This window comes from Pseudophryne corroboree, chromosome 3 (assembly GCF_028390025.1).
Source record: "Pseudophryne corroboree isolate aPseCor3 chromosome 3, aPseCor3.hap2, whole genome shotgun sequence".
Classification (NCBI taxonomy): Eukaryota; Metazoa; Chordata; class Amphibia; order Anura; family Myobatrachidae; genus Pseudophryne; species Pseudophryne corroboree.
The window spans coordinates 803,949,351-803,964,386 of record NC_086446.1 but is presented as its reverse complement, the minus strand read 5'-3'; the positions used below and the strand labels follow the sequence as shown (position 1 = coordinate 803,964,386).

Here is a 15,036-nt window from a genome sequence, read left to right as displayed (position 1 = left end):
AGTATTATATAGTAGGAGGACAGTGCAGAGTTTTGCTGACCAGTGACCACCAGTATTATACGTTCTCTGCCTGAAAAACGCTCCATATCTGTGCTGCATTGTAGTATATAGTAGGAGGACAGTGCAGAATTTTGCTGACCAGTGACCACCAGTTTTATATCAGTACGGTCCACTGCTCTACCTACCTCTGTGTCGTCAAGTATACTATCCATCCATACCTGTGGTGCATTTAAGTTGTGCGCATTATATATAGTAGGAGGACCGTGCATAAATTTGCTGACCACCAGTATATAATATATAGCAGTACAGTACAGTAGTCCACTGCTCTACCTACCTCTGTGTCGTCAAGTATACTATCCATCCATACCTGTGGTGCATTTAAGTTGTGCGCAGTATATATAGTAGGAGGACAGTGCATAATTTTGCTGACCACCAGTATATAATATATAGCAGTACGGTACAGTAGGCCATTGCTATTGATATATTACTGGCATATAATTCCACACATTAGAAAATGGAGAACAAAAATGTGGAGGGTAAAATAGGGAAAGATCAAGATCCACTTCCACCTCATGCTGAAGCTTCTGCCACTAGTCATGGCCGAGATGACGAAATGCCATCAACGTCGTCTGCCAAGGCCGATGCCCAATGTCATAGTAGAGAGCATGTAAAATTCAAAAAACAAAAGTTCAGTAAAATGACCCAAAAATCAAAATTAAAAGCGTCTGATGAGAAGCGTAAACTTGCCAATAGGCCATTTACGACACGTAGTGGCAAGGAACGGCTGAGGAACTGGCCTGCTTTCATGGCTAGTGGTTCAGCTTCACATGAGGATGGAAGCACTCATCCTCCCGCTAGAAAAATGAAAAGAGTTCAGCTGGCAAAAGCACAGCAAAGAACTGTACGTTCTTCTAAATCACAAATCCCCAAGGAGAGTCCAATTGTGTCGGTTGCGATGCCTGACCTTCCCAACACTGGACGGGAAGAGGTGGCGCCTTCCACCATTTGCACGCCCCCTGCAAGTGCTGGAAGGAGCACCCGCAGTCCAGTTCCTGATAGTCAAATTGAAGATGTCACTGTTGAAGTACACCAGGATGAGGATATGGGTGTTGCTGGCGCTGAGGAGGAAATTGACAAGGAGGATTCTGATGGTGAGGTGGTTTGTTTAAGTCAGGCACCCGGGGAGACACCTGTTGTCCGTGGGACGAATATGGCCATTGACATGCCTGGTCAAATTACAAAAATAATCACCTCTTCGGTGTGGAATTATTTTAACAGAAATGCGGACAACAGGTGTCAAGCCGTGTCTTGCCTTTGTCAAGCTGTAATAAGTAGGGGTAAGGACGTTAACCACCTAGGAACATCCTCCCTTATACGCCACCTTGAGCGCATTCATCAGAAGTCATTGACAAGTTCAAAAACTTTGGGTGACAGCGGAAACAGTCCACTGACAACTAAATCCCTTATTCTTGTAACCAAGCTCCTGCAAACCACACCACCAACTCCCTCAGTGTCAATTTCCTCCTTAGACAGGAAAGCCAATAGTCCTGCAGGCCATGTCACTGGCAAGTCTGACGAGTCCTCTCCTGCCTGGGATTCCTCCGATGCATCCTTGAGTGTAACGCCTATTGCTGCTGGCGCTGCTGTTGTTGCTGCTGGGAGTCGATCGTCATCCCAGAGGGGAAGTCGGAAAGACCACTTGTATTACTTCCAGTAAGCAATTGACTGTCCAACAGTCCTTTGCGAGGAAGATGAAATATCACAGCAGTCATCCTGCTGCAAAGCGGATAACTCAGGCCTTGGCAGCCTGGGCGGTGTTAACGTGTTTCCGGTATCCACCGTTAATTCACAAGGAACTAGAGAATTGCTTGAGGTACTGTGTCCCCGGTACCAAATACCATCTAGGTTCCATTTCTCTAGGCAGGCGATACCGAGAATGTACACAGGCGTCAGAAAAAGAGTCACCAGTGTCCTAAAAAATGCAGTTGTACCCAATGTCCACTTAACCATGGACATGTGGACAAGTGGAGCAGGGCAGACTCAGGACTATATGACTGTGACAGCCCACTGGGTAGATGTATTGCCTCCCGCAGCAAGAACAGCAGCGGCGGCACCAGTAGCAGCATCTCGTAAACGCCAACTCGTTCCTAGGCAGGCTACGCTTTGTATCACCGCTTTCCATAAGAGGCACACAGCTGACAACCTCTTACGGAAACTGAGGAACATCATCGCAGAATGGCTTACCCCAATTGGACTCTCCTGGGGATTTGTGACATCGGACAACGCCACCAATATTGTGCGTGCATTACACCTGGGCAAATTCCAGCACGTCCCATGTTTTGCACATACATTGAATTTGGTGGTGCAGAATTATTTAAAAAACGACAGGGGCGTGCAAGAGATGATGTCAGTGGCCCGAAGAATTGCGGGCCACTTTCGGCATTCAGCCACCGCGTGCCGAAGACTGTAGCACCAGCAAACACTCCTGAACCTGCCCCGCCATCATCTGAAGCAAGAGGTGGTAACGAGGTGGAATTCAACCCTCTATATGCTTCAGAGGATGGAGGAGCAGCAAAAGGCCATTCAAGCCTATACAGCTACCTACGATATAGGCAAAGGAGGGGGAATACACCTGACTCAAGCGCAGTGGAGAATGATTTCAACGTTGTGCAAGGTTCTGCAACTCTATGAACTTGCCACACGTGAAGTCAGTTCATTCACTGCCAGCCTGAGTCAGGTCATTCCCCTCATCAGGCTTTTGCAGAAGAAGCTGGAGGGATTGAAGGAGGAGCTAAAACGGAGCGATGCCGCTAGGCATGTGGGACTTGTGGATGGAGCCCTTAATTCGCTTAACCAGGATTCACGGGTTGAAATCAGAGCACTACATTTTGGCCACCGTGCTCGATCCTAGGTTTAAAGCCTACGTTGGATCTCTCTTTCCGGCAGACACAAGTCTGCAGAGGTTCAAAGACCTGCTGGTGAGACACTTGTCAAGTCAAGCGGAACGTGACCCGTCAACAGCTCCTCCTTCACATTCTCCCGCAACTGGGGCTGCGAGGAAAAGGCTAAGAATTCCGAGCCCATCCGCTGGCGGTGATGCAGGGCAGTCTGGAGCGAGTGCTGACATCTGGTCCGGACTGAAGGACCTGCCAACGATTACTGACATGTCGTCTACTGTCACTGCATATGATTCTGTCACCATTGAAAGAATGGTGGAGGATTATATGAGTGACCGCATCCAAGTAGGCACGTCAGACAGTCCGTACGTATACTGACAGGAAAAAGAGGCAATTTGGAGGCCCTTGCAGAAACTGGCTTTATTTTACCTAAGTTGCCCCCCCTCCAGTGTGTACTCCGAAAGAGTGTTTAGTGCAGCCGCTCACCTTGTCAGCAATCGGCGTACGAGGTTACTTCCAGAAAATGTGGAGAAGATGATGTTCATCAAAATGAATTATAATCAATTCCTCCGTGGAGACATTCACCAGCAATTGCCTCCAGAAAGTACACAGGGACCTGAGATGGTGGATTCCAGTGGGGACGAATTAATAATCTGTGAGGAGGGGGATGTACACAGTGAAAGGGGTGAGGAATCGGACGATGAGGAGGAGGTGGACATCTTGCCTCTGTAGAGCCAGTTTGTGAAAGGAGAGATTGACTGCTTCTTTTTTGGTGGGGGCCCAAACCAACCAGTCATTTCAGTCACAGTCGTGTGGCAGACCCTGTCGCTGAAATGATGGGTTTGTTAAAGTGTGCATGTCCTGTTTATACAACATAAGGGTGGGTGGGAGGGCCCAAGGACAATTCCATCTTGCACCTCTTTTTTCTTTCATTTTTCTTTGCATCATGTGCTGTTTGGGGACTATTTTTTTGAAGTGCCATCCTGTCTGACACTGCAGTGCCACTCCTAGATGGGCCAGGTGTTTGTGTCGGCCACTTGGGTCGCTTAGCTTAGTCACACAGCTACCTCATTGCACCTCTTTTTTTCTTTGCATCATGTGCTGTTTGGGGACTATTTTTTAAATCTGCCATCCTGTCTGACACTACAGTGCCACTCCTAGATGGGCCAGGTGTTTGTGACGGCCACTTGGGTCGCTTAGCTTAGTCACACAGCTACCTCATTGCACCTCTTTTTTTCTTTGAATCATGTGCTGTTTGGGGACTATATTTTAAATCTGCCATCATGTCTGACATTGCAGTGCCACTCCTAGATTGGCCAGGTGTTTGTGTCGGCCACTTGGGTCGCTTAGCTTAGTCACACAGCTACCTCATTGCACCTCTTTTTTTCTTTGCATCATGTGCTGTTTGGGGACTATTTTTTTAATCTGCCATCCTGTCTGACACTGCAGTGCCACTCCTAGATGGGCCAGGTGTTTGTGTCGGCCACTTGGGTCGCTTAGCTTAGCCATCCAGCGACCTTGGTGCACCTCTTTTTTTCTTTGCATCATGTGCTGTTTGGGGACTATTTTTTAAATCTGCCATCCTGTCTGACACTGCAGTGCCACTCCTAGATGGGCCAGGTGTTTGCGTCGGCCACTTGGGTCGCTTAGCTTAGTCATCCAGCGACCTCGGTGCAAATTTTAGGACTAAAAATAATATTGTGAGGTGTGAGGTGTTCAGAATAGACTGGAAATGAGTGGAAATTATGGTTATTGAGGTTAATAATACTATGGGATCACAATGACCCCCAAATTCTATGATTTAAGCTGTTTTTGAGGGTTTTTTGTAAAAAAACACCTGAATCCAAAACACACCCGAATCCGACAAAAAATTTTCAGGGAGGTTTTGTCAAAACGCGTCCGAATCCAAAACACGGCCGCGGAACCGAATCCAAAACCAAAACACAAAACCCGAAAAATTTCCGGTGCACATCACTACTTTTCACTAAGTTGGTTATGAATCTCCCGACTCCAAGTAGAACCATTTGAGAACATCAAGAGGTACCCAAAGCATTTTCATTACCTATAGGGTACCTTGACTATAACTAACTCTAACCTGTTTTATATAAATGTTATGCCTTTATTAACCTCGTACATCTGATTTTTGGGAAATGATTGTCTGCAATTGTCCAGGCCGGGGAAAGTCAATGCAGTTAACATTTTGCCAAAAGTCCTCTATTTACATTTATTTCATTTTCTCCCAATGGGGGTCATTCCGAGTTGTTCGTTCGTTGCCGATTTTTGCTACGCAGCGAATAGGTGGAAAATGCGCATGCGCATGGTACGCCGAGCGCATGCGCTTAGTAATTTTACTAAGAACTTAGTAGATTTACTCACGAGCGAACTAAGTTTTTTCCACGCTGAAGTGTTCGTAGTGTGATTGACAGGAAGTGGGTGTTTCTGGGCGGCAACTCAGAGTTTTCACGGCGTTTGCGGAAAAACGCAGGCGTGCCAAGGAAAAACACGGGAGTGGCTGGAGAAACAGGGGAGTGGCTGGCAGAACGCAGGGCGTGTTTGTGACGTCAAACCAGGAACGAAACTGACTGAACTGATCGCTATCTGTGAGTAGGTCCGGAGCTACTCAGAAACTGCTAAGAAATATGTAGTAGCAAATCTGCTAATCTTTCGTTCGCTATTCTGCTAAGATAAGATTCACTCCCAGAGGGCGGTGGCCTCGCGCGTGCAATGCTGCTAAAATCAGCTAGCGAGCGAACAACTCGGAATGAGGGCCAATATTTGTTCCAAATTCATTCTTTAAGGAGTCCAAGTGGGTCGTTGATGGATGGATATGTCTGGGGTGGCAGGAGACTGAGACAGTAAGTTATGATAAGGAGAGCATTGAAAGTAAATAACCCTTTCTTTATTAGCTCCGATCACTCTGAACGCCGGGAGTGAGTAGTGGAAGTGTCTTGAGAGGGAGATGTCAGACAGGGGGGTCTACATCAAGGAACAGTATTTTAGGACCTCTTCCCACCTCTTGTGGCTTGCCATAGTGCCTACGTTATGTCATCCTACACTATGGTGTTAGAATAGAGTACTTTTCAATGTGAAAAGTTTTGAAAATGCCTTTTCCTCCTCTAATGCATAGTAACTGGTAATTAGGTAACAATTACTGTAATATAAACATTTAAGTAGGTGATATTAAAAACACAAATTACACCCTAAAGCCTACCAACGCCATCTGGCCTTTTCCATATATCTATTGTCCTCCACTGTTGTGACATCATCCTAATCCCAATGTTTATTTTAGCATCATCCTCACTCACCATATTCCTCCACCTCGAATGTTGCAGCAAAGCCTCCGGCCTTTATAGTGTAGGCCCCCAGTGGAGGCTCAGGAGACATCTGATAGGAGAGGTCTACAATTCCCTTATTGGGAGAGACATCTTTCCATTGTGCCAGACGGTTCTTCTGGGGATCCTATAAATAGACAAAAAGGGGTGTGATATATTACCAGTATGAATAGACAGAAAGACACGGAGGCTGGGAGATTCGGAGTGTGATATATTACCAGTATGAATAGAGAGAAAGACATGGAGGCTGGGAGAGTCGGGGTATGATATATTACCAGTATGAATAGACAGAAAGACACGGAGTCTGGGAGAGTCGGGGTGTTATATATTACCAGTATGAATAGACAGAAAGACACGGAGGCTGGGAGATTCGGAGTGTGATATATTACCAGTATGAATAGACAGAAAGACACGGAGGCTGGGAGAGTCGGGGTGTTATATATTACCAGTATGAATAGACAGAAAGACACGGAGGCTGGGAGATTCGGAGTGTGATATATTACCAGTATGAATAGACAGAAAGACACGGAGGCTGGGAGAGTCGGGGTATGATATATTACCAGTATGAATAGACAGACAGACACGGAGGCTGGGAGAGTCGGGGTGTGATATATTACCAGTATGAATAGACAGAAAGACACGGAGGCTGGGAGTATCAGGGTGTTATATATTACCAGTATGAATAGAGAGAAAGACACTGAGGCTGGGAGAGTCAGGGTGTGATATATTACCAGTATGAATAGACAGAAAGACACGGAGGCTGGGAGATTCGGGGTGTTATATATTACCAGTATGAATAGACAGAAAGACACGGAGGCTGGGAGAGTCGGGGTGTTATATATTACCAGTATGAATAGACAGAAAGACACGGAGGCTGGGAGAGTCGGGGTGTGATATATTACCAGTATGAATAGACAGAAAGACACAGAGGCTGGGAGATTCGGGGTGTTATATATTACCAGTATGAATAGACAGAAAGACACGGAGGCTGGGAGAGTCGTGGTATGATATACTGTATTACCAGTATGAATAGACAGAAAGACACGAAGGCTTGGAGATTTGGGGTGTTATATATTACCAGTATGAATAGACAGAAAGACAATGGAGGCTGGGAGAGTCGGGGTGTGATATATTACCAGTATGAATAGACAGACAGACACGGAGGCTGGGAGATTCGGGGTGTTATATATTACCAGTATGAATAGACAGAAAGACACGGAGGCTGGGAGAGTCGTGGTATGATATACTGTATTACCAGTATGAATAGACAGAAAGACACGGAGGCTGGGAGATTTGGGGTGTTATATATTACCAGTATGAATAGACAGAAAGACACGGAGGCTGGGAGAGTCGGGGTGTGATATATTACCAGTATGAATAGACAGACAGACACGGAGGCTGGGAGATTTGGGGTGTTATATATTACCAGTATGAGTAGACAGAAATACACGGAGGCTGGGAGAGTCGGGGTGTGATATATTACCAGTATGAATAGACAGACAGACACGGAGGCTGGGAGAGTCGGGGTGTGATATATTACCAGTATGAATAAACAGAAAGACACAGAGGCTGGGAGAGACAGGGTGTGAAATATTACCAGTATGAATAGACAGAAAGACACGGAGGCTGGGAGAGTCGGGGTGTGATATATTACCAGTATGAATAGACAGAAAGACACAGAGGCTTGGAGTATTGGGGTATGATATATTACCAGTATGAATAGACAGAAAGACACGGAGGCTGGGAGAGTCGGGGTGTGATATATTACCAGTATGAATAGTCAGAAAGACACGGAGGCTGGGAGTATCGGGTGTGATATATTACCAGTATGAATAGACAGAAAGACATGGAGGCTGGGAGATTCGGGGTGTGATATATTACCAGTATGAATAGACAGACACGGAGGCTGGGAGAGTCGGGGTGTGATATATTACTAGTATGAATAGACAGAAAGACACGGAGGCTGGGAGTATTGGGGTATGATATATTACCAGTATGAATAGACAGAAAGACACGGAGGCTGGGAGAGTCGGGGTGTGATATATTACCAGTATGAATAGACAGAAAGACACGGAGGCTGGGAGTATCGGGTGTGATATATTATCAGTATGAATAGACAGAAAGACATGGAGGCTGGGAGATTCGGGGTGTGATATATTACCAGTATGAATAGACAGACACGGAGGCTGGGAGAGTCGGGGTGTGATATATTACCAGTATGAATAGACAGAAAGACACGGAGGCTGGGAGTATTGGGGTATGATATATTACCAGTATGAATAGACAGAAAGACACGGAAGCTGGGAGTATTGGGGTATGATGCAATAGATATGGACATACTATATATATCCTCCCCCCAGCACAGCACCTAAATTTGCCTCCATAGATCTGCTGTCAGCCAGTTATGTTATGTGTTATGTTTGCATTGCATTATGTCAGTTTCTCATTGTAATTGCACTGTGTTTGTTTCTGGCAGAGTTATTCTACTATATAATGAACAAGATTCAGCAGATCATCACATCTGGGTTGGATTATGGAAAAGTAGAAGGGATTATGCTGTCTGTCTATGTTTAAACAAAGGAGATTTTAGTGAGGACAGAAGAGCAAAACATCATCTGAAAGTGAGTGGTACACATACTGTATTCTAACTCACAGACTTGCTACACTGCCACCTCAAGGACAACACGACACTTTCTACAGAATCTGCACACAATGGGCCTAATTCAGACCTGATCGAAGCAGTAAATTTGTTAGCAGTTGGGCAAAACCATGTGCACTGCAGGGCGGGGGGGCAGGCAGATGTAACATGTGCAGAGAGAGTTAGATTTGGGTGGTGTGTATTCAAACTGAAATCTAAATTGCAGTGTAAAAATAAAGCAGCCAGTATTTACCCTGCACAGAAACAAAATAACCCACCCAAATCTAACTCTCACTGCGCATGTTATATCTGCCCCACCTGCACTGCACATGGTTTTGCCCAAATGCTAACAAATTTGCTGCTGCGATCATATCTGAATTAGGCCCAATGACCATTCAGCAAAAGGAGTACCACCATTTTACTTCACAGAAACCTACATGCATGAAATGCATTCGCCTGCATAGGGAATAGCAGCCACACATTAACATCATGTCGCAGAAAACTAAATTTTATTACAAAACAAGGTTCCAATCTTGTGCTCTCTCAAATTCCTCATCTGTCAGTAATACAGACATCATGTGCAAGAGCTGAAACTGTGAAAGTACGGACCTACACTACTGAGCAAGAAACGCAATTGAGAGTAGAGACATCCCACCCAGAGGCAGAGAAAGAAATCCCGCCCAGAGGCAGAGAACGAAATAGAGAAATCCCGCCCAGAGGCAGAGAAAGAAATAGAGAAATCCCGCCCGAAGACAGAGAAAGAAATAGAGAAATCCCGCCCAAAGGCAGAGAAAGAATTAGAGAAATCCCACCCGAAGGCAGAGAAAGAAATAGAGAGATCCCGCCCGAAGGCAGAGAAAGAAATAGAGAGATCCCGCCCGAAGGCAGAGAAAGAAATAAAGAAATACCGCCTGATTGCAGAGAAAGAAATAGAGAAATCCCACCCGGAGGCAGAGAAAGAAATAAAGAAATCCCGCCCAGAGGCAGAGAAAGAAATAGAGAGATCCCTCCCGGAGGTAGAGAAAGAAATAAAGAAATCCTGACTGATTGCAGAGTAAGATATAGAGAAATCCCACCCGGAGGCAGAGAAAGAAATAGAGAAATCCCGCCCAGAGGCAGAGAAAGAAATAGAGAAATCCCGCCCGGAGGCAGAGAAAGACATAGAGAAATCCCGCCCAGAGGCAGAGAAAGAAATAGAGAAATCCCGCCCAAAGGCAGAGAAAGAAATAAAGAAATACCGCCTGATTGCAGAGAAAGAAATAGAGAAATCCCACCCAGAGACAGAGAAAGAAATAGAGAAATCCCACCCGAAGGCAGAGAAATAGAAATCCCGCCCGGAGGCAGAGAAAGAAAAAGAGAAATCCCACCCGGAGGCAGAGAAAGAAAAAGAGAAATGCCACCCGGAGGCAGAGAAAGAAATAGAGAAATCCCACCCGGAGGCAGAGAAAGATATAGAGAAATCCCGCCCGGAGACAGAGAAAGAAATAGAGAAATCCCGCTCGAAGGCAGAGAAAGAAATAAAGAAATCCCGCCTGATTGCAGAGAAAGAAATAGAGAAATCACGCCCGGAGGCAGAGAAAGAAATAGAGAAATCCCGCCCGAAGGCAGAGAAAGAAATAAAGAAATCCCGCCTGATTGCAGAGAAAGAAATAGAGAAATCACGCCCGGAGGCAGAGAAAGAAATAGAGAAATCCCGCCCGAAGGCAGAGAAAGAAATAAAGAAATCCCGCCTGATTGCAGAGAAAGAAATAGAGAAATCACGCCCGGAGGCAGAGAAAGAAATAGAGAAATCCCGCCCGGAGGCAGAGAAAGAAATAGAGAAATCCCGCCTGATTGCAGAGAAAGAAATAGAGAAATCCCGCCCAAAGGCAGATAAAGAATTAGAGAAATCCCGCCCGAAGGCAGAGAAAGAAATAGAGAGATCCCGCCCGAAGGCAGAGAAAGAAATAGAGAGATCCCGCCCGAAGGCAGAGAAAGAAATAAAGAAATACCGCCTGATTGCAGAGAAAGAAATAGAGAAATCCCACCCGGAGGCAGAGAAAGAAATAGAGAAATCCCGCCCAGAGGCAGAGAAAGAAATAGAGAGATCCCACCCGGAGGTAGAGAAAGAAATAAAGAAATCCTGCCTGATTGCAGAGTAAGATATAGAGAAATCCCACCCGGAGGCAGAGAAAGAAATAGAGAAATCCCGCCCAGAGGCAGAGAAAGAAATAGAGAAATCCCGCCAGGAGGCAGAGAAAGAAATAGAGAAATCCCGCCCGGAGGCAGAGAAAGAAATAGAGAAATCCCACCCAGAGGCAGAGAAAGAAATAGAGAAATCCCGCCCAAAGGCAGAGAAAGAAAGAAAGAAATACCGCCTGATTGCAGAGAAAGAAATAGAGAAATCCCACCCAGAGACAGAGAAAGAAATAGAGAAATCCCACCCGAAGGCAGAGAAATAGAAATTCCGCCCGGAGGCAGAGAAAGAAATAGAGAAATCCCACCCGGAGGCAGAGAAAGATATAGAGAAATTCCGCCCGGAGACAGAGTAAGAAATAGAGAAATCCTGCCCGGAGGCAGAGAAAGAAATAGAGAAATCCCTTCCGGAGGCAGAGAAAGAAATAGAGAAATCCCACCCGGAGGCAGAGAAAGATATAGAGAAAACCCGCCCGGAAGACAGAGAAAGAAATAGAGAAATCCCGCCCGAAGGCAGAGAAAGAAATAGAGAAATCCCACCCGGAGGCAGAGAAAGATATAGAGAAATTCCGCCCGGAGACAGAGTAAGAAATAGAGAAATCCTGCCCGGAGGCAGAGAAAGAAATAGAGAAATCCCGCCCGGAGGCAGAGAAAGAAATAGAGAAATCCCACCCGGAGGCAGAGAAAGATATAGAGAAATCCCGCCCGGAGACAGAGAAAGAAATAGAGAAATCCCGCCCGAAGGCAGAGAAAGAAATAAAGAAATCCCGCCTGATTGCAGAGAAAGAAATAGAGAAATCCCGCCCGGAGGCAGAGAAAGAAATAGAGAAATCCCGCCCGGAGGCAGAGAAAGAAATAGAGAAATCCCGCCTGATTGCAGAGAAAGAAATAGAGAAATCCTGCCCGAAGGCAGAGAAAGAAATAGAGAAATCCCGCCCGGAGGCAGAGAAAGAAATAGAGAAATCCCACCCGGAGGCAGAGAAAGATATAGAGAAATCCCGCCCCGTGGCAGAGAAAGAAATGGAGAAATCCCGCCCGAAGGCAGAGAAAGGTATAGAGAAATCCCGCCTGATTGCAGAGAAAGAAATAGAGAAATTCCGCCCAGAGGCAGAGAAAGAAATCCCACCCGAAGGCAGAGAAAGAAATAGAGAAATCCCGCCCGGAGGAAGAGAAAGAAATAGAGAAATCCCGCCCGGAGGCAGAGAAAGAATTAGAGAAATCCCGCCCGGAGGCAGAGAAAGAAATAGAGAAATCCCGCCCGGAGGCAGAGAAAGAAATAGAGAAATCCCGCCCGAAGGCAGAGAAAGATATAGAGAAATCCCGCCCAGAGGCAGAGAAAGAAATAGAGAAATCCCGCCTGATTGCAGAGAAAGAAATAAAGAAATACCGCCTGATTGCAGAGAAAGAAATAGAGAAATCCCGCCCAGAGGCAGAGAAAGAAATCCCACCCGAAGGCAGAGAAAGAAATAGAGAAATCCCGCCCGGAGGCAGAGAAAGAATTAGAGAAATCCCGCCCGGAGGCAGAGAAAGAAATAGAGAAATCCCGCCCGGAGGCAGAGAAAGAAATAGAGAAATCCCGCCCGGAGGCAGAGAAAGAAATAGAGAAATCCCACCCGGAGGCAGAGAAAGATATAGAGAAATCCCGCCCGGAGACAGAGAAAGAAATAGAGAAATCCCGCCCGGAGGCAGAGAAAGAAATAGAGAAATCCCGCCCGGAGGCAGAGAAAGATATAGAGAAATCCCGCCCGGAGGCAGAGAAAGAAATAGAGAAATCCCACCCAGAGGCAGAGAAAGATATAGAGAAATCCTGCCCGGAGACAGAGAAAGAAATAGAGAAATCGCGCCCGGAGGCAGAGAAAGAAATAGAGAAATCCCACCCGGAGACAGAGAAAGAAATAGAGAAATCCCACCCGGAGACAGAGAAAGATATAGAGAAATCCCGCCCGAAGGCAGAGAAAGATATAGAGAAATCCCGCCCAGAGGCAGAGAAAGAAATAGAGAAATCCCGCCTGATTGCAGAGAAAGAAATAAAGAAATACCGCCTGATTGCAGAGAAAGAAATAGAGAAATCCCGCCCAGAGGCAGAGAAAGAAATCCCACCCGAAGGCAGAGAAAGAAATAGAGAAATCCCGCCCGGAGGCAGAGAAAGAATTAGAGAAATCTTGCCCGGAGGCAGAGAAAGAAATAGAGAAATCCCGCCCGGAGGCAGAGAAAGAAATAGAGAAATCCCGCCCGGAGGCAGAGAAAGAAATAGAGAAATCCCACCCGGAGGCAGAGAAAGATATAGAGAAATCCTGCCCGGAGACAGAGAAAGAAATAGAGAAATCCCGCCCGGAGGCAGAGAAAGAAATAGAGAAATCCCGCCCGGAGGCAGAGAAAGATATAGAGAAATCCCGCCCGGAGGCAGAGAAAGAAATAGAGAAATCCCACCCGGAGGCAGAGAAAGATATAGAGAAATCCTGCCCGGAGACAGAGAAAGAAATAGAGAAATCCCGCCGGAGGCAGAGAAAGAAATAGAGAAATCCCACCCGGAGACAGAGAAAGATATAGAGAAATTCCGCCAGGAGGCAGAGAAAGATATAGAGAAACCCCCGCCCGAAGGCAGAGAAAGAAATAGAGAAATTCCGCCAGGAGGCAGAGAAAGATATAGAGAAACCCCCGCCCGGAGGCAGAGAAAGAAATAGAGAAATCCCGCCCGGAGGCAGAGAAAGAAATAGAGAAATCCCGCCCGGAGGCAGAGAAAGAAATAAAGAGATCACGCCCGGAGGCAGAGAAAGATATGTAGAAAAAACGCTTTGAGGCGATTATGGGGAAGCTGACTGCGGAGAAGGAAGTTGCAGCTGCCAAAGCAGAAGCTGAGCTTCTGGAGACTGCAGAACACTTTGACATAAACAGAACCATTAATGTGCTTGGCTCAGAGCAGGGACCTCAGGATTCAGTGCAACGCACATCAGAATATGTTTCAAGTCTCCAAAACAAACAGTAACCCTCCACCAGTACAAGGTATGCGATCAGACTTCTTCATTGAAACAAGCCAAACACGCTGAGCAGCGCCACCACAAGTCAGCAACAAACTGCTAATTCACAAGCAAGAGAACCCTCCACACGGGGAACCCACCAGGGACAGCTCTCCCTGATGCCAGATGTTTGGTCTGCAAACTCTGCAACAAAGGCAGCACCTCCTGCAGGTAACAATGGTATGATCCAGGCCAGTTGGAACCATATAACTCTAGAAAGTATCACTGCACACCACTTACCCACCATTAACACACCAGCAGCATATCCTGGAGCCAACTAGACTTTGCTACGTTCTTTGCACATCGAGAGCTAGTAACAAAAGTATATACAGTAGTGACGTTCAATCACCAGGGTGCAGCTCCAAGCAGAAGACTGAAGCATTGCCTTCATTCTGTCCTGTGCACAGATCCATCTCGAGACCTCTGATGATGGCGATATGGGAAGAATGTCACGGGGCAAGGTCTGTGCCAAGGACTGAAATGCTGACATTTCTTCTCATTTCTAATGGCATACAAATGTGGGTTTTCTTGTTATAACAGTCACCATATATGTGTGTGTGTGTGTGTGTGTGTGTGTGTGTGTGTGTGTGTGTGTGTGTGTGTGTGTGTGTGTATATATATATATATATATATATATACACACACACAGAAATAAATTCTTCAGTCTATTGATAAATGTACTTTGAATCGGTATCCGTTCACATGGTCGACCATGTTATGGTTGACAGTCATTAGGTCGACCACTATTGGTCGACATTGACATGGTCGACATGGACACATGGTCGACACATGAAAATGGTCGACACGTGCAAGGTCGACACATGAAAAGTTCGACATGCGTTTTTTTTTTCTTTTTTTTCTTTTGGGGAACTTTTCCATACTTTACGATCCACGTGGACTACGATTGGAACGGTAATCTGTGCCGAGCGAAGCGGTAGCGGAGCGAAGGCACCATGCCCGAAGCATGGCGAGCGAAG

The 15,036-nt window shown here is 46.2% G+C and overlaps 1 protein-coding gene across 1 annotated transcript in view; it reads right to left on the bottom strand.

Moving 5' to 3' along the window:
• The window catches only part of LOC135057451 (alpha-2-macroglobulin-like protein 1), a 275,363-nt gene that overhangs the window by 215,083 nt on the left and 45,244 nt on the right, over window positions 1-15,036 (bottom strand). Inside the window, exon 7 of the mRNA XM_063963344.1 lies at window positions 6,203-6,356. Coding sequence (XP_063819414.1) covers window positions 6,203-6,356 — 154 coding nt within the window. The remainder of the gene's footprint in view (window positions 1-6,202; window positions 6,357-15,036) is intronic.